At 34.3% G+C, this 22,289-nt stretch overlaps 1 protein-coding gene across 1 annotated transcript in view; it reads right to left on the reverse strand.

The window, feature by feature from the left end:
* Positions 1-22,289, reverse strand: part of GPHN (gephyrin) — a 425,375-nt gene that overhangs the window by 111,218 nt on the left and 291,868 nt on the right. Inside the window, exon 10 of the mRNA XM_008138937.3 lies at positions 4,720-4,762. Coding sequence (XP_008137159.1) covers positions 4,720-4,762 — 43 coding nt within the window. The remainder of the gene's footprint in view (positions 1-4,719; positions 4,763-22,289) is intronic.

Here is a 22,289-nt window from a genome sequence, read left to right on the forward strand (position 1 = left end):
ATCAAACTTTTCTTCGGCAGCTTTCTTACCTCTCTTAGCCTCCATAGAATTGTTCTGGATTAGGCTTTGGTTTAAGAATATGTGGCTGGTTGATTATCTATCCAGACCACTAAAACTTTCTCCAATCAGCAATAAGGCTGTTTTGCTTTCTTATCATTCATGTCTTCATTGGAATAGTACTTTTAATTTCCTCAAAGAACTTTTCCTTTGCATTTACAGCTTGTTACAACTTGGCTAACTATTTTGCTTAATAAGCTTAGCCTATCTCAGCTTTCAACATGCCTTCCTCGTAAGCTGAATCATTTCTAGTATTTGATTTAAAGTTAGAGACATGGGACTCTTATTTTCACTTGAGCACTTAGAGGCCAGGTTGGCCTAATTTCAATATTGTTGTTGTCTCAAGGAATGGAGAGGCCCAAGGAGAGGGTGAGAGATGAGGGAATGGCTGGTTGCTGGAGCAGTGAGTACACACATTTATCAATTACGTTTGCCATCCTATATGGATATAGTTCGTGGAACCCCAACATAATTATAATAGTAACATCAAAGACACTGTTCACAGATCACTATAACAAATAATAATGAAAAAGTTTAAAACATTGTAAGAATTACCAAAATATGATACAAAAACATGAAATAAGCAAATGCTGTTGGAAAAAATGGCACAGAGAGACTTGCTCAACGCAGGGTTACTATAAACCTCATATATATATATATATATATATATATATATACTAGAGGCCCGGTGCACGAAATTCGTGCACGGAGGGGGGTTCTCCCTCAGCCCAGGCTGTACTCTCTCCAATATGAGACCCCTCGAGGGATATCCGACTGCCCGTTTAGGCCCGATCCACTGGGATCGGGCCTAAACGGGCAGTTGGACATCCCTCTCACAATCCAGGACTGCTGGCTCCCAACTGCTTGCCTGCCTGCCTTCCTGATTGGCCCTAACCGCTTCTGCCTGCCAGCCTGATCACCCCCTAACCACTCCGCTACCAGCCTGATTGATGCCTAACAGCTCCCCTGCCAGCCTGTTTGCCCCCAACTTCCCTCCTCTGCCGGCCTGGTCACTCCTAACTGCCCTCTCCTGGAGGGTTGATCACCTCCAACTGCCCTTTCTTGCAGGCCTGGTCCCTCTCAACTGCCCTCCCTTGCAGGGCTGATCCCTCACAACTGCCCTCCCTTGCAGGCCATCTTGTGGTGGCCATCTTGTGTCCACATGGGGGCAGGATCTTTGACCACATGGGGGCAGCTATATTGTGTGTTGCAGTGATGATCAATCTGCATATTATTCTTTTATTAGATAGGATAGATGCCTGGTACAGGGGTGGGGGCCAGCTGGTTTGCCCTGAAGGGTGTCCCTGATCAGGGTGGGGTTCCCTGGGGGCGTGGCGCTGCCTGAGTGAGGGGCCTGTGGTGGTTTGCAGGCCGGCCACGCCCCCTGGTAACCCAAGCAGAGGCCTTGGTATCTGGAATTTATTTTCCTTCTACAATTGAAATTTTGTAGCCTGGAGAGGAGCCAAGCCAAGCCTGGGGCTCCCTCCGAGGCCGCAGCCATTGTGTTGGGATTATAATTGAAACTTTGTTGCCTTAAGCAGGTGAGCCCGGCCAGGGTGTGTGGAAAGCTTTGCTTCCCCTGTTGCCGGCGGCAACCCTGGTCTGCTCTCTCAAGCTCCGTTTGTTTGAATTTGTTTACCTTCTATAATTGAAACTTTGTAGCTTGAGTGGAGGCTTAGGCCTGGAAATGGCAAGCGGAAAGCTTGGCCTCCTCTGTTACCTAGGAAACCTTGCTCTCTGTGGCTGTAGCCATCTTGGTTTGGGTTAATTTGCATACTCGCTCTGATTGGATGGTGGGCGTGGCTTGTGGGCGTGGCTTGTGGGTGTGTCGGAGGTATGGTCAATTTGCATATTTGTCTATTATTAGATTAGATATATATACATATATATATATACATATATATATATCTGTGAAAAGCAATTTATATATATATCTGTGAAGAGCAATAAAGCGAACTGCAATAAAACAAGGCATTCCTGTATAGTTTTTTTTTAAAGTTGTCTACATTTTGGGAATGTTATCCTTGAGTATCCTCAAGGAAATAAATAAATAGTAAATAAATGAAAAATGATTAAAGTAGAAGGAACAATAGGGACATATGAAAAGGATCTATCATGATGCCTGCTGGAAATTCAGAGAAGGCTTCACAGAGGAGACCACACTTGAACTGAATCTCAACAGATAAGAATTTTCTAGGAAAATATGGGGAATGAATATTTTATACAGTGGGAGAAAGGTCCTGCCTCTGATCCAGGACATAGCATTGAGAGAATGGTGAAATGCTAATAGGGTCTATCCTATCTAATAAAAGAGTAATATGCAAGTTGACCATCACTTCAACACACAAGATGGATACCCCCATGTGGTCAAAGATGGCTGCCCCCATGTGGACACAAGATGGCCGCCACAAGATGGCCAGCAGGGGAGGGCAGTTGGGAGGGATCAGGCCTGCAAGGGAGGGTAGTTGTGGGCAATCAGGCCAGAAGGGGAGGGCAGTTGGGAGGGACCAGTCCTGCAAGGGAGGGCAGTTGGGAGCGATCAAGCCTGCAGGGGAGGGCAGTTAGGGGGGACTCAGGCCTGCAGGGGAGGGCAGTTAGGGGCAAACAGGCTGGCAGGGGAGCAGTTAGGCATCAATCAGGCTGGCAGGGGAATGGTTAGGGGGTGATCAGGCTGGCAGGCAGAAGTGGTATGGGCAATCAGGAAGGCAGGCAGGGGAGTAGTTGGAAGCCAGCAGTCCTGGATTGTGAGAGGGAAGTCCGACTGCCCGTTTAGACCTGATCCCACCGGATCGGGGTCCCAGATTGGAGAGGGTGCAGGCTGGGCTGAGGGACACTCCCCCGCCCCCCACCCCTGCCGCCTTGCACGAAATTCGGGCCTCTAGTATGACTATAATATAGTAACACATGGCAAAAAAAAAAAAATAAACGAAGGGAGATAGCAGTAGACTAAATAAGCAATGAATTATTTAAGTCAGAAGTTCACAGTACAGCTTATAGTGATGAAAGAGTTCTGGGTATGGCTATGGGCATGATTATGAGTTACTAAAGTGGTGTTGAGAAGAAAGAACTTAAACTTACAGAAGTCACAGAATTATGAGACTATGATGTTAGATTGGCTCTCTACATGGATCTAAATGACTATATGGAACATTTACATGACAACTTCACCCTGAAAACCACAATAAGAAAAAACTGGACCATCATGATGTCCAGCCAAAGTGATTATGAGCCAACAAGCCAGTAAGAACATAACTGAAATGAAAGACAGTCCCAGCAACACAAAGGTCTATGAGAAGTGAAAAAGCGTTAAAAGAAGTCTGTTTTCCATAAGAAATTATTTTTTTTCCTAATCACCATAATCATTATCAGTTTATTCATTATCATCTCTGGATCAACAAAAAAATGGAAATCATACAGTAATCATCATAAAATATAATTTTAAAATTTAATTTATACCTATTATTTTATTTTAGTGAATATTCAATTATCATTCACCTGATTCTTAGGTTATTTAATCTTAGGTGTTAGTATAGGACTATAGGACTTTACATCTCTTATAATTGAAAAGCCTTCCTCATGTCTTTCAAAATGCTGTAGGAACTCTCAAAAGTATAGAGATTAAACATGGCTGTTTGCATTTATTTTTATATAACTCTAACATAAATGTCCTTAGCAAATAATTGCAATATGCTTGCCTATCAACTCAATGGTTTCAAGCAAAGATAACAGATTCATAATACAGAAATAGAAAAAATTTACATTAAAGAAAATAAAACATGAATTTTTACCTATCTGAAATTCTGCTATTTTTTTATGTTAAATAATATACACATTCTACTGGAAATATAAATCATCCCATTTACTAAAACTCCCAGTGGTATAAGTATCCAATAGACCCATTTCAGTATGATCCACCTGTACTTCTTTTGATAAAGAAGAGGAATAAGAAAGGATGATATCATTAATATTAAGTGAAAGAAAATAATATTAATTAGCATTTATACAGCATTTTTCTCTTAGGATCCCAAAGCTTTTAAGGCACAACCTTCAACATCACATAATTTCAAGGATGCAGGTTATTTATAGTTTATTTTTATAAAATAAAAAATAGTTCCTTTTTATAAAAGTTATATGACCTCCATTATCAATCAAACAAAAAAGATAAATAAAAAAAGGTTTCTTTATCCATGGTTCAGGGCACTATTTTTAAAACATGCTGCTTGTGAAGTAAGATCTTTCAGGAATGCACATACACAAAATGATTATGATGTACCCTTTTAGGAATCACTTTTTTTAGCTAGATTCTTTTAGTGAATTTATATTATTATTTTCAGTTAGTCTGTTTTTAAGTAACTTTTTTGGCAGTGAAACAATTAAAGAAGGCTCCCATCTTAGAACCATAGAGGTGCTCATTATCACTCTAACTAGGAGTGTTATAAAAATTTTGCTGTCAGCTTGCAAAAACAATTAGAATGAAGGAAATATCCATTACTATATTGATACTAATAATCTTAGAAGATAAAAGCCCTAATATTCATATTTTGATATAAAAGTTACCTATTACCTTCTTCATTCTTTCACCAAAATGTCATTTTTAGCTTTCATTCCTGTTGAACCACAAGCTCTAATTCACTAGTCTATCTGAAATAACGTCATACTTACTGGCTCTGAGAATGTTCTCCTTGCTGCTGCACCTGGACTGGACCTGCAAAGGAAGCATAAACTCAGTAATTGAGGGCTTCTAACATAGATAGCCAGATATGTATGTATTCTTATTGGGCAAACTCCTGAGGTCTAGGAGCAAGGGTTCTATATATCTCAGATATCAGAACTTGTTAGTAAAAATATGTTACATTTGTTTTATATATTATTATCCTTTCATTACCTTAAGTAACTGATTGATTTCCAGAAAAAAATTGGAGTACAATATTATAAATGTGACAGAGTTGTAAAACCAAAGGCAATTTTTTATTTATGTGTATTTGAAATTAGCATATGGAAAAAATTCAAGTTACCACATATGTAGTTGTGAATAAAGACCCTTAATCTTAAGGCATTATGTTTATCTATTGACTAGAATAATGCAATTCAAGTATTAAAATTGCAATCAAATATTCCATTGTAATTTTTGTTACATGTTAATAAGGGGAAAGTCCTCAGATACAATATTTATGTGTGATTCTAATAACTTTTGTTATTTATTGTATTTATTAATATTGGTTATAAAAGATGAGATTGTTTGAAATCAATGATTTTGAATACATTTATTTACCAGTTCTTAGGTGTATATATAATTTTTCAATCAGAAATGTTTATGCTTTGATTCAAATATTTTAGTTCAAAGTGGAACATTCTTTTAAATGCTGCAAAACTGTTGAATTCAAGGGTCATGCTGAATGGCACTACCACTTGTTAATTTCAGAGTAAATTGTATTTAAACTCCACACCTCTTCCTCCCATTCCACAGCAGCTTGCCCCAAATGGATATATACACAACAAATTAATTTCTATAGCTTAACACAATCTACTATTGTAATGAAACAACTTATGAAAGGAATGTTGCAACTTAGGGTGGATTATGGTTGTCCTTCCCTGAAAAAAACATTTGTTAATGTTTAAAGAAATAACAACATAAAAAAAAACACATACACACAAGAAAAACACACACACACACACCAAAAAAAAAAGGGGGAAAAAAAGGGAAAATAATTCCAGATGTTAAAGTTATTCTCTTTTGGCCCAGATTGTTTAATTAGATTTAAATATACTAGAATGGAGAAGCTAACCTAGAAAATAGCATTCTTATATTATTTTACTCATAAATTTTATTGGGGAACAATTCTGGACCAAATGGGAAAGAAATCAATGACTACTTAAAGAAAACAATACAGGGAGGAAAACACAAGAGCGAGGAAAAAACAAAAAAGAAAAGAAGAGATGGGTTTGAGGTGGTAACTCTAGCAGATAGAAAAGAAAGTACGGGTTTACAGAAGGGGACAATATGTTAATGCAGAATGTTCTGCTATTTCTTATTGAAAATTCATATCAAGAGGGTAAGAATGACTAATGAACTTGCTGCAAGATAAACAAGCAAGTTGGCATACTATGGAATGAAAATAAGTGTAACTATATCACTACAGCCTTAAAGGAGAAAATAAACAAACACTAATAGAAAAATTAATAGACAAGCTTAATAAAGAGATAAACTACATTTTAAAAAGTGATTCTAAGAACATAAGAGAAAGCTAAAGAGTGAGAGAAACATCTGGGAGAGAGAAGAAAAAGAAAGGGGAAAATGTTGAAAGACAAAAACAGAGTTCAAAGAAGTCAAATGGAAGTCAAGAAAGTCTTCAACAAGATGTAGAAACAGAAGGAGCCCAAACCCATAACGCAAAGCAATGTTTGCGAATGGAAAGCAGCTCCTTTGATCAGTAATAGTTACTCTTAAGTCGTAGCCTCTATTCCTCCAGAGTTCATCTTTAAGCCCTTCCAATCTAGAGTGGAGCTAGTGTATGGATAGAAACAAGAGATTTACAGTGAACAGAGCAGTTCAGATGAGTGGTTCAAATCTTCTCATCAAATGTTTCAACAGGTTTATATAATGTCTAAATGAAAATGGTGGTGAAGAACTATCCGGCTTTACCAAAACCAAACAAAAAACAAAACAAAACAAAAAACAAACCCAAACCAAAACAACAATAAAAGAACACCGTGTCCCTTCCATAGGTGGCCTAAAAACTTAAAAAGGTTCATTCATAGAGTAAATTTAATAAATAACCCTGTCTTGCTTTGTAGTACCTCATTTTAGAACTATTTTTTTTTAATAGCTTTGGGAGAGAAATTTGGATGATGAAAACAATTCAATTCCGTGAGTCTGAGTTATTTATTTAGGTTCACAAATTGCCAACAGCAGTATTAGCAACGTTTTCTCATTTATGTTACATTGGCTATTTGACCCAGACTTGAAGGAGATCACTTTTAAAATCAACAATTACATAAACTTTAGTGATTTTGAGTATGTATGTAAAAACATTGAGGGAAATAATTTTAAAAATGTAATAATATTTATGCATGTAGCAGATGCCCCTCTCTCTTGTACCATTAAACTGGTCATCTTTATCTATTTATTTTATAAAATTCCAATATAAAGATTTTACTTAACTCACAATGAAATGGAATTTACTTGAAAGAATAAAGTTAAGAAACAACTATTGTTCTTATTCTCACACATATGAACTCTAAAGAAGGTAACACAGGTCTGTCTCAAGTTTTATGGTTTATTGTTTTCTTTTATCTTACCCTGGATTTTTACTCAATGGAGAAAATTAAAGTTTGAAAAACTAAATAAAACCAATATTTTGCCCTAATACAAATTTGTCAAGGATTAAAAATGAAAAATATGGTATTGTATTATCTATTACTTTATTCTATTGGATTAACATCTGACTTTATTGTGTTGACAATGAAGTTCCCTTTTAACTGGAGTCAAAACTACAATAATGGTGTAGAAACAGTATATTATATTAAAGTCAATGGAGGAAATGAAATGTACAAGAGACTCACTGAAAATATAGGTATTCATTTACTAATCAAGACTGCTTTCAGACATCAAATAATTCATTTAATTAATTTCAACATGTGTAATATAATTTTGCTGAAGATCACATTGCCCATTAACAAATCTTAAAGCCATGAAACAGAAAACAAAAGGGGGGAGAGCACGCAATAAATGGTAAGGGAAAAAGTGAAAATGCTTTAAACAAAACTGAGAAAAATTTAACAAACAACCACAATCTTTAGATACAGTTAGAGAAGTGACTTACCTTATGCTTAGGTCATAACAAGAATAGCACAGTGTTTAAAGTCAGCTCTTCATTATGGGAGGTACAATTGAAAGCCATAGGTTATAATAACATGAATTGCTACACAGAAATGAAGACTTTTTCAGCCCAACATGAAAAGCTAACTCTTATAGGAGAACATTTCAAATTATGTTTAATGCAACATGACGAACAATTGAGGGTGTAAACATCAAAACACGAATCTCACACCAATAAGAGAGAGACGACCCAGTCTCTCAGGAACACAGAAGATTTAATCTGTGACACATAAGGGAAGGCACATCACTCTAACATTGCATGCATGATGTATAACCATCTACTGACAATGCCCCACCCCAACCCCCATCCCACTCGTACACACACAAGCCCACTAAGATACAGGGAAAGAATGTAGTGCCAAGCTGTTATGAAGAAAGCAGGACACACAGAAGCGCAGCAGTGGTCATGTGCCTTGAGAGGTGTTCTTCCCTTAAACCATCCCATCTCCATGCTTATTTTAAAGAAGCCAGGAAAAGGCCCTCTTCAATGCTGCAGTAGCTACGAGCCCCCAGCATGAAGCTAGTATGTGGAATTTTGATCACCGTTCCCTGCGATGTCAGGGGCTCTCCAGTGGAAGCCAGATGTGTAACACCAGTTAGTGGGGTATAAATGTAAGAATAACAAACACCCTTTCCTTTCTGCATTTCACAGAAGTGAGGGAGGAGAGAAACAAATAAATAAAATCCACGTTAAGCATAGGCTCATAACAACATAAAGATGTATAAATATTAAAATGAAGATTACATTTGATTGCAGGTTAACACAACTTAGGTTTCTTAAAAACTTGTCTCTATTTTGCTGCTCACCAGGCTAATTTGTATTTTTTCCCCTGTAAACAGGTGGAATAAATTAATCAATACAATATGACTCATTGAAAAATCTGAGCAGTTGGTCAAATGGGGTTAAAGTCAAGAACAAATGAAGTCATCTTTGAGGGTCATTAAGAAAGCCCTTTCTTTCTATATTTAGCATAATTTTACTGGTCAGCAGTCATATTTAAAATTAGAAATTAAGCTTCTGTATATCTGCTCACTCATATAATCTGAGAAATTCTATAGCAATTTTTTGAAACACTTAATTTAAATTGTAATCTTTTTACATTTTAAAAAGCAAAAAACCCCACCACCTATTTAGAAATTGTTGCTAACTTTCCTATGTACTTTTCTCTACTGTCAATAAAATATGGGCCAGTAATAGGGTTATATCAGCTCATTAGAAAAAAATGCAAATTTGCTTATCTGTAACTGATGACAGTAGTTAACTTCACCTATTTTATTTTTTGTATGAGTTTTGAGTCATATGTGGCATGCAATTTAGTTAGCAGATTTTTAATTGTTCAAAGATCATTTACTTATATTACCATTTTCTCTCTCCCTCATCCTATTCTTAGCAGGTCAGAATATGTTTACCCTTCTGTTAGCATGTCTTTATTATTTTAGGCTCTGGGTCCTCCTTTAATTTGTTTCCTCTTGGGGAAAATAAAGACTATGGGGCTCATAGGAGATAATGCACGTGTCAGTGATTTTAGCTATAAAGGTGGAAACAAATGTCAAGAGTTTCTATCAGTGGAGCCACTGATAATTGTGAAATACTGTAATTATACACCTTCTAATTGTAACTTCTTCATCAGCTCAACATGGAGGCAAATACTTATTTTTAACTCAAAGAAAGAAAAATGTTTTTCAATAGGAATTGACCAAAACTTTTTGGAAATGTCATAGTCATTTGGCCTTATGGACTGGTATGAATGCAAGCCATATAATCAAAGGCATGGAGCAAAGTCTGAACTAACTCCTCTAGAATATTCCTTGTATTTTTGAACTCTTAGACCTTAGAAAAGCTGTTTATTCTCTCTGGAATATCCTGTTGCTTATTTTCTAATCTAAATACTACTTGTCCTCTAAGATCCAGCCTAAATTGTACAATTATTTATACATTATTTTACACATTACCAGGTGTAAAAAATATTCTCCAAGTTCATTAATCAGAAACAATTTCTTCTTTCCCTAAACTCTTTTAATAGCTTTATTGAGATAAAATTTACCTACCATAAAATTCACTCATCTTAGGTATACTAAAATTCACTCATTTTAGTTTTATAACTTTTAAGAAATTTATATGGCTGTACAACTATCACCACAATCTGGTTTTAGGTTTACCTAAACTCTTAAAGCATTTTATCTGAACTTCTATTATAAGAGTTCCCATAGGGTTATATCAGCTCATTAGAAAAAATGCAAATTATTGATGTGGGTCCCTAAATATACTGTAGGTTGTAGAGAGAAAGGATTTAACTTTAATTCTCAGTATATTCTCTTTCTACTATGTCAAACATAGTACTTTATACACAGTAAATATTAGCCATATTTGAATATTTGTATATTTTGTAGTAATTATAGTTTTTCTAATCTCAGCAGATTAAAAATGATTTCTCATCAGTATAATCATAGCCATTCCTGTACTAACTTAAAAATAGTTTTTACTTATTTGGGTCTGCTAATATCAAGAGATATAATATGAAAATTATGTGAATTATATCTAAAAAATATATGGGTAACGTACAGAATGATCTTAAAAGTTTGGAAAACACATTACTATTATTATTACTTAGGTTTATTGGAGTCCATTAAAAGTTATCCTATACCAAAATTTTCAGTTCAGGTTAAGAAGATTCCTTATTTTCTAAGAGAACAGGATATTCTATATCTCATACAGTCAGGTCAGTAGAATTAGAGATTATAAAAATTTCATTTAAAATTTTTCTATCTTGTTAAAATTTATTTAAGAGTAATCTGTCTATAAAAGCACAAACTTTATTGAATGCCATTTACTCATAAAAATAAAACTTAAGATGATAAAAAAAAAGAACCTCCTTGGCATTTACTCAGACTATTTGCCTTTTTAGCCTGCCCCAAACCAGAAAGGTTTGATTTAAACAAATTAAGCCAATACTACAATCACAGATTCTTAAATTCTATTTCTTTCTTTTCACACTTCTTATAACAAAAATGGATAATTGGTCTAGAAATACTCTATTCCATAGTTCCATTCATTCATCACTTTATCTATAAATTCAGATACAAGTATTGGGCTCATCTAGTCCTAATAACAACTCATTTGTGTTCAATTAGATTTATGATATCACAACACAAATGCAACTACAGAACTAAAGTTTTTGGTTTATTTATGACATGAAAGGCAGCATGGTAACAGGTATGGTTTCTAATATTGATTTTTCCTTTTCCTAGCTGTATGGCCTTAGACTCAATAATCAACACCTCAAAGATTTATTTTACTAATCCATAAAATGGGGGAAAATTAAGTAGGATAATGTATGTGAAGGTGAAACTACTATAGATGAAAAAGAGCAATACAGATATATGTTATTGTTATTATCCTTACGTATGTTGGTAGAATCTGAGGCACAATGAGAATAAAGAATTTGCTTCAGATTATGCCACGAATCAGTGACAATATAATGGCCATTTTCTAGACTATAGTTCAAAAAAGGCTGAGCTAAGGTCTAAGGTTATCTCTGCAAGGATTAATTTGCTTTTGTTTTGTATGATTTTAGCTAAGTTACCTCATTTCTATGGAACTTAGTTTCCTCAACTGCAAAATGAGGATATTTCCAGGGTTTTGAATTGAGGTTGATGGACCCCTTGAGAGAATCTGTGGATATTTGTCAGGGAGGTCCATTCACTGGAATAAAGAAAAACATTTATAATTTTTATATTCATCAAACTAAATAAATTTTAGTATTTTCTTTCATTATGAGCATAGGTGATAAGCCACAATAATATTAGCAGAACCTATTGCTTTGAATTATTATGACTATCTTAAAATATTGTCATATTCATCAAGATTTCAAATTACAGTAGTCTAATTACTTACTGTTTAGGTTTTACTGTCTAATGGATAAAGCAGTATTTAATCATAACTTATTTTATACATATTTTGATAATGATTTCAATTAGTTCTCTTTGTAATTCTATATATTTATTATATATACTTAAAATATTTTTTTTGAAAAGAAGAGTGTAGACTTTGCCAGATTTGCAAATAGGTCCAGGGGAAAAACAAAGGTTAAAAAACTGAGGACTAGATAATTTCCAAGCTTCCTTTTATGTCTAGAATTTTGTAGCTCTAAAAATCTTTCCTATCTCTATTCATCCCAAGTAGGGGGCATGCAGGAGGCAGCCAATCAATGATTCTCTTTCATCATTGATATTTCTACCTCTCTCTCCCTCTTCCTTCCTCTCTGAAATCAATAAAAAATACATTACAAAAGGAAAATCTGTTTACTTGCTCTTTTCCCATTGGTTTAGGTAAATAATTAAATGGAATAATCATTTAACAGTCATCACATTTAAAACTCTCTAACCAAATGTAAACGTACACACACACACACACACACACACACACACACACACACTTCTATAGTTAATTATTCTTTGAACTCTTAGTCATGTGTTGATCACAGATAGAGAGCAACAATTCTATTATCTATGTACTAGTGGCCCAGTGCACAAATTTGTGCATGTTGAAATAAAATTAATTAAAGAAATATTTTAATATCGCTATTTGCCCTTTCTCTATAATGGAAGTGTCAATTAATGCATGATTGACAATAACAGATGGAAACATACGCATGTGATTGGTGCCAGTGAGAGCTTCATATGTATCGTGCATGTGTGTGTCAACTTAGCCTTTTATAGATATAGAACTTGCTTAATTAGACCTGCTTTCTGATTTAGCTAAACTTTTTCCAGCCCAGTGAAGCACCCCAACTTCTCATTCAGGTAATTGTCAGCAACACAGCAGTAAATATCAACATGAAGCAGATTATTATTATAGATCACACAGGGAGAACAAAGGGTAAAATATTTAAGTGCAGCAGTGTTTGACTATATTCTGCGCAGTGAGAAAACCTGAAATCATTTTCAAGGTCCACCATTTCTTACTTCTTTTCAGTCGGGTCAAGTTTCTAAACTTTCTAAATCTGTTTTCTGGCTAATGAAAAGAAAACAGGATTCCACCGAGTCTCCTATCTACCTACTCCAGGACTTCTGTGAGGATCAAATGAGATGAGGCACGGGAAAATGCTTCACAGACATTTGGTTACAGTGTAAAGTGTTTGCACCTGGCTATAAAGCAAGTCATATTCCTGGGCTGAAGAAACTGTAAGGAGGCTAGTCGTCGCTAGGGAGAAGAAGCCTGGAGTTGTTATGTGACATCATTACCCAGAAGGTAGGAAGGACACTTAGCATATTAGCCATATATATATAGTAAGTCTTTGAAGGTGCACAGACAATATTTATAAGCAATACAATTTTGTAAATCTTTTCCAGAGGATTATTCTTAAACATTTTCCACATCTTATATAATAAGAGAGGAATATGCTAATTATTCGTTACGCCATGAAGTGTAATGACTGACCGTATAATGACTGGATCACGGATCAGCAGGAGGGTGGGGCAGTGAGCTACAAGTGGGCAGCAGAGACCTACAGGAGGGGCGGGGCAGCAAGCAAGCAGGAGGTGGAGAGCTACAGGAGGGGGCAGGGCAGCAAGCTATGAGGGGCAGCTGAGGGAGCTACAGGAGGGTGGGGCAGTGGGCGGAGAGCTACAGGAGGGTGGCAGAGAGCTACTGGCGCACGGATTCGTGCGCAGGTCTATTAGTGGTTGTATAAATTATTATAGTCTTAAATTCCCCAGAGCTTTCTTAAGTCTGGGGTAAATGTGAAGAATTCTTTTTGTTTTCAGGATTGACCTCTTCTAAAGTAAGTCAGAACTTTAACAGGCACAGAGTTGTTGAAGTGGATTATATTTTTCATTATAAATCAAAAGCCTATTTATGGTGCTGTATAGATAACTTGGTGAGTTCCTTATTCCTAAAGAGAACAGTATAATATGTAGAACATTACTAAGAATAAAACTGGTTTTCACCAGTTCTCAAGGAAATATGAATATGAACATCAATGATGAATATTCTTAGTGTATTTCCTATGTAAAGCTTTACTTATAAATTGAGCCACTATCAATCACCTCTAGAAAATATGTAATCTCTGGCTGATTTCCCCTTGGTAATAACAGTATTTTTGAGTTGATGTTTGTCCTGAGAATTTTAATGTTGAATATGATAAATAGGAGGAAAATATACTACCTAGTTGCATAAATAAAACAAAGCTAAATAAAATATTTTTTTACTAATAGGGATTTTGATTATTCATAACACTATTTCTCAATCTCCCGATGAATAACTGATTATTTTACAAAGAAATTTATATCCATTCTAGAGATGAAAAAGCAAGGATTGTTACTGGCTTCAGATCTCACAGTAAAGTAGGGAAGAGGAGCAAAATATGCCACCCCAAAAAGTTCTCCTCTAGCATGTGGATTATTTGGAGTTGAGGCAATAAAGACCCAGCAGACTCAAGAAAAACTTTTACCTCTCCTTTACCTACCTAAAAAAATTTGATGAGGGGGAGAGGAGGCTGGCTCAGAGAGAGAGTCAGCTGTTACCAGAGGTAACTTTCATTTGAATAATCTATCTGTATGGCAGGGCAAACATCTAATTACCAAACATCTGCTATTCTTATTGTCTTGTGAATTACCTCCTACCATTTGAAGCCTCAGGTCCCCATTCCATACCTTGGCTCAGGAAGGCATATAAGCCTAACATACCTGACTTGATGTTGGTTTCATATCTTTATGGAACTCCCATATGCACAAAATTAAAAATTTGTTTTTCTCCTATTAATCTATATTACGTCAATTTGATTATTAGAACAGCCACATAATTTAGAAGGGTAGAATATTGCTATGTAATTAGGGGTTATATTTTCAGGATGAAGTTTTATTTTAGATACTTTTTTTTTTTTTTTAAGAAAAAGCTAAATAGTCATGTGTAGGAAGAAGTGAATTAGAAGGGGTATTCTTTATTAGAACATTGTTAAATTTAGACGTACAGGTAGTTTAAGTTGTTTTAAACCACTTTAATTACCTTACAAAAATATGCATTTGCTCCATCTACATTACTAGTTCTGCTCCTTCATACTAGTGTAAGTTCACATTCATATAACTCACCCCTGTATTTAGCACATATACCCATACAGTATTTGTGTGTGTGTATTCTCTTTCCATCAGCATATACCCAAAATCCTTCAAATCATGCTACTAAGTAAGTATTTTAAAAATAAATATAAGCAGGAATATATCAAGGTATCACAGAAGCAAAAGGGATCCTGAAAATACAGTATCATTCAAATGCAGGGTCAATATATGCCACACATGTAGAAAGAACATATTTCTAATTTTCTAACATATAATGTATTATTGGTCTATAATTACATTCTATGCAGAGGGCACTTGAGCTTTGTCATAACTTTTTTAAAATGTTAAAAGATCTAAAGACATTATAATAAACATTATTATTTGTTAAATCTAGGTGGTCAGCATATGGGTGTTCGTTATTTATTCTTTGTTATATATTTAGAGTATTTTATTAAAAAATGAGAACTGTAACAAAAAAGAGAAAAAAGGGAACTGATTCACCAAAGGATATTTAAGTGAGGCTGTGGATATCAAGAAACCCTTTAGCTTAGATTTCTCAAATTCAGAGTTTGGGATCACCTCGATATTCTTTTGCCTTCTTTATTCTATAAACAAACACAATGCCAATGTTTTCAAACCATGTATTTTTCCCCCTTGGCTAAGTATATATTGAACTGAGAATGCTGTTCAATTGTTACCACTGTGCTTGACTGTTTTGCTATTCACCAATTTACTCCCTTTACTCTTCTCAGGGTTGCTTCAGGGAGCTTTGCTATTCCTTTCATTGCTCACTTATTGCATAAGGAATACAATCAGGTCAAACTGCAGAAACACATCCACCAGAGTTTTCCAACTCCTAAATCTCTTATATACTAATTGTTCTTAAAACTTTCCACATAGGGAATTCTTAAAAGATAATTATTCCTTCTATATATGCTTCTTTATTCTTTATCTACTTTACAGTCTCAATAGAATTTCCTTTCTACTCTCCTCAATACACCATCCTATTATTTCTTTGCATTAAATGTCAACAGCATTTAACATGTGGAAGTTCAAAGGTTATTTTTTTCTCTTGCTTATCCATATTCTTTACTGAATATGTGAAAAACAAGCCAAACATTATTGAAAATGAAAGAAAAATAGAAACTGCTATTGAAAATGATACATTTGATTAAAAAAATTTTTTTAAATTCAAACCTCTTAGTATAGTATAGATTGACCATTATTTTATTTGCTCAAATCAGTTTCACTCAATTGTTGATAGATTTATTCTGAGCCATCAATACATTCTTCCTCAGTCCTTTCCCTGTATATACATCTACAATAAAATATTTAGGATTATTTTACAGTCTATAGTCATAGAACAATTTTGAAATTAACTGGCTTTACAAATCTGTAACCCTAAACTCATTAGCATAATGTTTTAACTCAACTAAGCTGAAAAAGGCACATATATTCTTTTCATAAATAGTATTTTCACAGGGCCACTACATGACTTAAAATTTTTACAGGTATAAATATTATACCTAATTAATGCATGCTAGTTTCTTTCAGATTATCTGTCCCATATTCCTGTGAGATAGCTGGCCTAGAATATAGGAACAGTATATGGCTGTTATTTATTCTTTTCCATATTTAAATACTAAAGCAGCTATGTTCATCCCATTTTGTTTCTTTATAGCAAACTGAGATACACATATTCATTTAAACAATTAAAGTTCATACTCTTTATCACTGGCTGAGATGGGTTGGGTTATTTATAGAAAAAGAAAAGGAAAATAAAGAACAGGTAGAGATATAAAGATAGGTCACTTCTATTAAAAACACATATACACACAGGAAATAATGGCACAGAAAAGAGTGAAGTGTAGGGAACTGCAGTAAGAAAATGGGTGAATGTAAATTAGGGAATAAATAACAGAACAGGGATTCTTCTATGTTATTTTCCTCTTTCTACTTCTTATTTCAAGCTTAAAATACCAATATCATCTGTGATCTGACATTTTCTTTTCAAGTAATAGGCCAGAGTCAAAAGACATAGCTTATAAAATTTTAAAAGGTATGTGTCAGAGTAATAACAGGTATTTTGAACCACATCATGACTTAAAAGCAATAGCAACATTTCTCTTTGTGGATGGGATATTTAAAAGAAAGCCAAAGTGACTTCAAACATTAAAGCAATGACATAGTATAGCTACATCTACCAGGATAAATGACTCAATAAAGAACAAGTAGATAATTCTAGCTGGGGAATATTTCAGAACAAAGCCTTGAAACAGAGCTCAGTTATATCTAAAAGTTAGGTAATTGCAAATGAAAGGATAGTGATATTGATGGACTGAAACAGTGGTACTTATATATGCCCAAGAACTCTTTAGAAATGCTACAATCACTGACCTGTAACAGTGAGAATGTCTATAGAGACCCTTGCTATATATATATGGTGGTAGTTGAGGTTGAATGAATAACACAATATTATTTTGACTTGTCTTTAAAAATAACCCCACATATTTTCATTGATTTCAGAGAGGAAGGGAGAGGGAGAGAGATAGAAACATCAATGATGAATCATTGATCAGCTGCCTCCTGCACGTCCACTACTGGAGATTGAGCCCGAAACCCAGGAATCTAACAGTGACCCCCTGGTTCATAGGTTGGCACTCAATCACTGAGCCACACCGGCTGGGCTTGAAGTGTCTTTTGAACTCTTAAAATGTGCTACATGGCTCTAAAATAGATGAACCAGGGAGAGTACAGACAAACTTGCTATATATAAAGGGAAATGAGCTAATGGAGGTCATTTAGAAAATTCTGAGCTTCTGGTCAGAATATTTTTTGTTTGTTTAAATTTCATTAGCCTATATATCAAAGACTGGAGTAATTGACAGTTGTGTGGTTCAATTACTTGTACCCACATTGATTTTCTTTGGGAATATCCTAATATAAATTAAATAATGTAATAATAATTCATGTTCATAAAAATGATTTAGGAATATAAAGATTAAATGCCCAATTTCAGGAACATTCATTTTCTTCCTATCTTTTCTAGATAAAACTTTAAAGTGAAAGGAAAACAGGAATTTTTTTTTTCACTTGGAAAAACAGCATCTAGTTTATTTATTTTTTAGTAAACAAAAAATGCATACATGAAATAAGATGACTACTTACTGGAATTAATGAAGGGTATTGATCACATGATAGTTAAATCAATGCTTCTAATACAAAGTTAAAATATCAAAGGCAATTATAAAGTTTGTTTAACCAGTTAACTGCTGCAATATTTTGAATTTAATTTAAAAAGGTCCGCTGCTTGTGTCTATAGACGCTTATGGTGTACAAATGGTTAAAAAACAGATTGGTACTGTTATGGATATAAAGGAGTTAAAACATGTTTGATATATTTAAAGCTGTATGATTGGGCTGGGAAATTTGATAAGACAAAGTCAGTCTTAATTTGACTCAATTACTTCAGACTCTGAGTCAAATATTTGAGCTTGAAGACTGACTCAACATTTCCTCATACATCTCTTTCAAGCCTCCTTTTTCCTCTTTCATACTCTCCCACTCATGTGCATTCTTTGAGGGATGCCTACCAACTCCACTGCGAAGTACCAGTGACTAATTTAGCAGCATCTGAGTGCAGAAGACCATTTTTACCCCGTGCCCACTTTTATTCTTGGGGAATTCCCTTCTCTATCAAGCACTGTATAGAAGCCCATCATCTATTACTGCAGCTTCAATACTAAATTCAAAGGACTAGATTGCTATAGGAATTTTTCTTTCAGTGAGATACATACACAACAGTCTTCTCAATGAGCCATGTGTTAGCTCATGCCATGCTTCTCATCAAAAACAGCTAGGCATGGCAGCCCAAACAGAATTAGATTTACATGCTGTGTGTTGATATAGCAGCAAGTTGCCGAAGACGGGGGGAAAATAAAAGCATCAAGCCTAATTTTTATGACTCTAGGCAATATTGAGCGCAGAATGGCATGGACAAAATTTAAAAAATAGACTCTTCTGTTCTTATCCTAAGGCAAACTTAGAAATAGGACAAGGAAAACTGCTAATATAATTTAAAACTATGGCTATAAAAGTTCATGTGAATCTGAATTTCATTCAGGGTTTCATGGAACTCGATTCCAAAAATATCTTTAAGGTCTTTCTGAATTCACCCTTGTTCTTTAAGTTGCTACTTATGGTCTCAACTATTTGGTAGGAGAAATTAGAATAAGTGATTTATTTTTTAAATACTGAAGCAGAAAGTGGAATGAAAAACCAATACTTGTTTCCTTTTTCCCTATCTTCTCCTTTCCCTCCATCCTTCCTCTTTTTCTTTTTTAAAATGCAAAACATTTGAGTATTAACATACCACTCTCAATTCCAAGGGATATATTCAATATTAGTTTCACTATGTATAATACAGAGCCAACTGTTTTATTATAAAATAATCTTATTTTATATAATAACTTTACTATGTTTCATAATCCTTTGCTTTCTGTAATAACAAGTCACATGAAAATTAAGTCAAAAGCACTTACATTTCAAAGGCTGTATGTGATTTCAATTTATCATTCTATGCACTGATATTTACTCCTGCATATAAAATATCTCACTTACAAACTAAACATGAGTTTGGGTCCACAAAATATTTAAGCTAAAGAGAAGTCAGTATGATAAAAATGAGCATACCTATAAAATACTCTGACATCATGTACATGTAATTATATAAGTTGAACTTTTCAAAGCGAATGGAAAGGACATTAAAATGACATTCTCCATTTTTTATTTCTAGTGTAGCCTCTTGATGATGATAGGGTACCTTGGGGAAACCCCCTCAACACTTCTCTATAATTTTTAATTCTGTAATTCTTATAAAAAATGAGAATAAAATACTATTTCTGGCTGGTTAGCTCAGTTGGTTAGAGTGTTGTTCTCATATGCCAAGGTTGCAGGTTTGATCTCCAACCAGGGCACATATAAGAAGCAACTGATGAATACATAAATAAGTGGAACAACAAATCTCTCTCTCTCTCTCTCTCTAATCACTAATTTAAAAATTAAAAAAATAAGAAAAATGAGCATAAAATAAAAATTCTGTCTTAGATGCAAAAAGATAGAATTGAAAATCTTTTGAATAATAGGCATAACACTATTATTAAGAATGTAAACATTACAGATTAATGTACATTGGAGAATGACAGCCACAATTGTAAAGTAGGGTAGGAAACATTTATTACATAACACATGGGAAAGACTACCAGTGTGCTTAAAATGAATTCCATAGAATTCAAAATATGCCCTTATAGTGAATTGAGTGGACTCAAAATACATTTCTCAAATTCCTTTTTGTAGATTATATCTCTCTTGTATATGCTATTCATTCTGACCTATGATGTTTGCTGAGTTCTTTCTCAATTTCTCATATACCACTCAAATGTATTTGGTAACTTAGAGCAGAGAAGAACATTTGAAGGGTGAAAATTTGCATTCTCCTCCAATAAGTAAAGTTAATAAATAATAATATCATGCTTTGCCTTTATCTCTCCTTTCCACAGAGATCTGCACTTGGCAAATAAATTAAATAAGGCTTTCCATCAAGTTAGAATAATTGACACCATCTCTGTATAGAAAAAAATATGGCCTAAAGAAATATTATGGCATTTTAAAAGTTATATAATAAGGCCTCAAGATCTGAAATCTATTCTAGGAAAATCTGCCCTAAGCAAGTTCTTTTTTGGGACTTGACAATAATTTGGTGAATTATAAAATAACTCCCCCATGACTATTTTGTGAACACAGGGCCCAAGAATGATGATTTTCCTATAGACTTTTTTTTTGACGCTAACACTGAATAGCTTTAATTTTCAACCTGAATACATAGAATATGATTGTTTTTAAAAATACAGACAATATCCAATTTGTAAAATTCTCTAAGTGAGGCCCCATTTAGAATTTTTACTACATTCTCTATATAACTAATAAAGCAATATCTTCTCTGTAGTAGAGATGCCCAATAGATACTTGATTAATCATAACCTATTGGTAATGTTAGAAAAACTCAAGGTATAAATAACCAAGTAGAAAAAACACACAATCATATCAATTTCAATTTTTACATTCACCTAGCACATCAAATTCATTACAGCCCTGGCTGGGTGGCTTAGTTGATTGGAATATCATCCTATACACCAAAAGGTTTCAGGTTTAATTCCTGGTCAGGGCACACATCTAGGCTGTGGGTTCAATCCCTGGTGAGGGTTGTAAGGGAGGCAACCAATGTTTCTCTCTCACACTGATGTTTCTCTCTCTCTCCCTCTTCTCCTTTCCTCTCTCTCTAAAATCAATAAAAACATATCCTCAAGTGAGGATTAAAAAAAATTCATTACAAACTTTTACCTCAAAGTATGTGTTTTTTTTTGTTTTTAAATCTGCATTTTGGTACTCTGACTGAATTTAATGTAGAAAACAAAATGAGCAGAGGATAATCAAGATAAAATTCCTTTAAACTGGTACTATTAATACTTTAATAGGATTGAAATCATGTTTGCTACATTCATGATAAATTAGCTTTCTCATGAATAGACCAGGTAGTACAAATAACCTCTTTTAATTCAGAGTCAGACATGTATCTTTCTCAGTTAGTTCAAATACCTATATATTGTTTACAAGATACTAAGGACACAGAGGCAGGTAATAAGTTAGAAAAATCAGCATTCATTAGGAAGAGATATTAGAAATAACACCACACTATAAAAACCTATTGAAATTTAACTATACAGGTATAAACCATTGATATAAATATCCAATTTATAATTTAATTCAACAATGGTTGATGCTGCTGTGAAGAAATCCTTGCCCCCAAGTTGCCAGAGTTTCCCTCTCCCTTTCCCTTCCACCATAATGAGTATTCTAAGGAAGATGTCCCATTTGAGCTGCTGGAGGAAGAAAACAGAATGTAAGACCTGTTGCTGTTTAGAATTTGTCAGGGTAAAAATGCCTTGGAGTAGGCTGGATTTTATTAGAGGTTAATATGCATTTTCTCAAGAAACAATGTTACAAATAGTATATAAATCCCTGTATTAATCCATATCTTTTTGACCCTCAATTCAATTAAACTATAGTACTATTTCAACTTGTTAAGGGTAATATAAACTTCTGAGTGCTAGCCTAGAAATCTGGTCACTATTTATAAAGTTATTTTCATGGCAAAATGCTTTGCCCCACTTATAAGGCAAGTGCCTATAGAGTATCTATATATATATATATATATATATATATATATATATATATATAT

The sequence above is a fragment of the Eptesicus fuscus genome, chromosome 5 (assembly GCF_027574615.1).
Source record: "Eptesicus fuscus isolate TK198812 chromosome 5, DD_ASM_mEF_20220401, whole genome shotgun sequence".
Taxonomy (NCBI): Eukaryota; Metazoa; Chordata; class Mammalia; order Chiroptera; family Vespertilionidae; genus Eptesicus; species Eptesicus fuscus.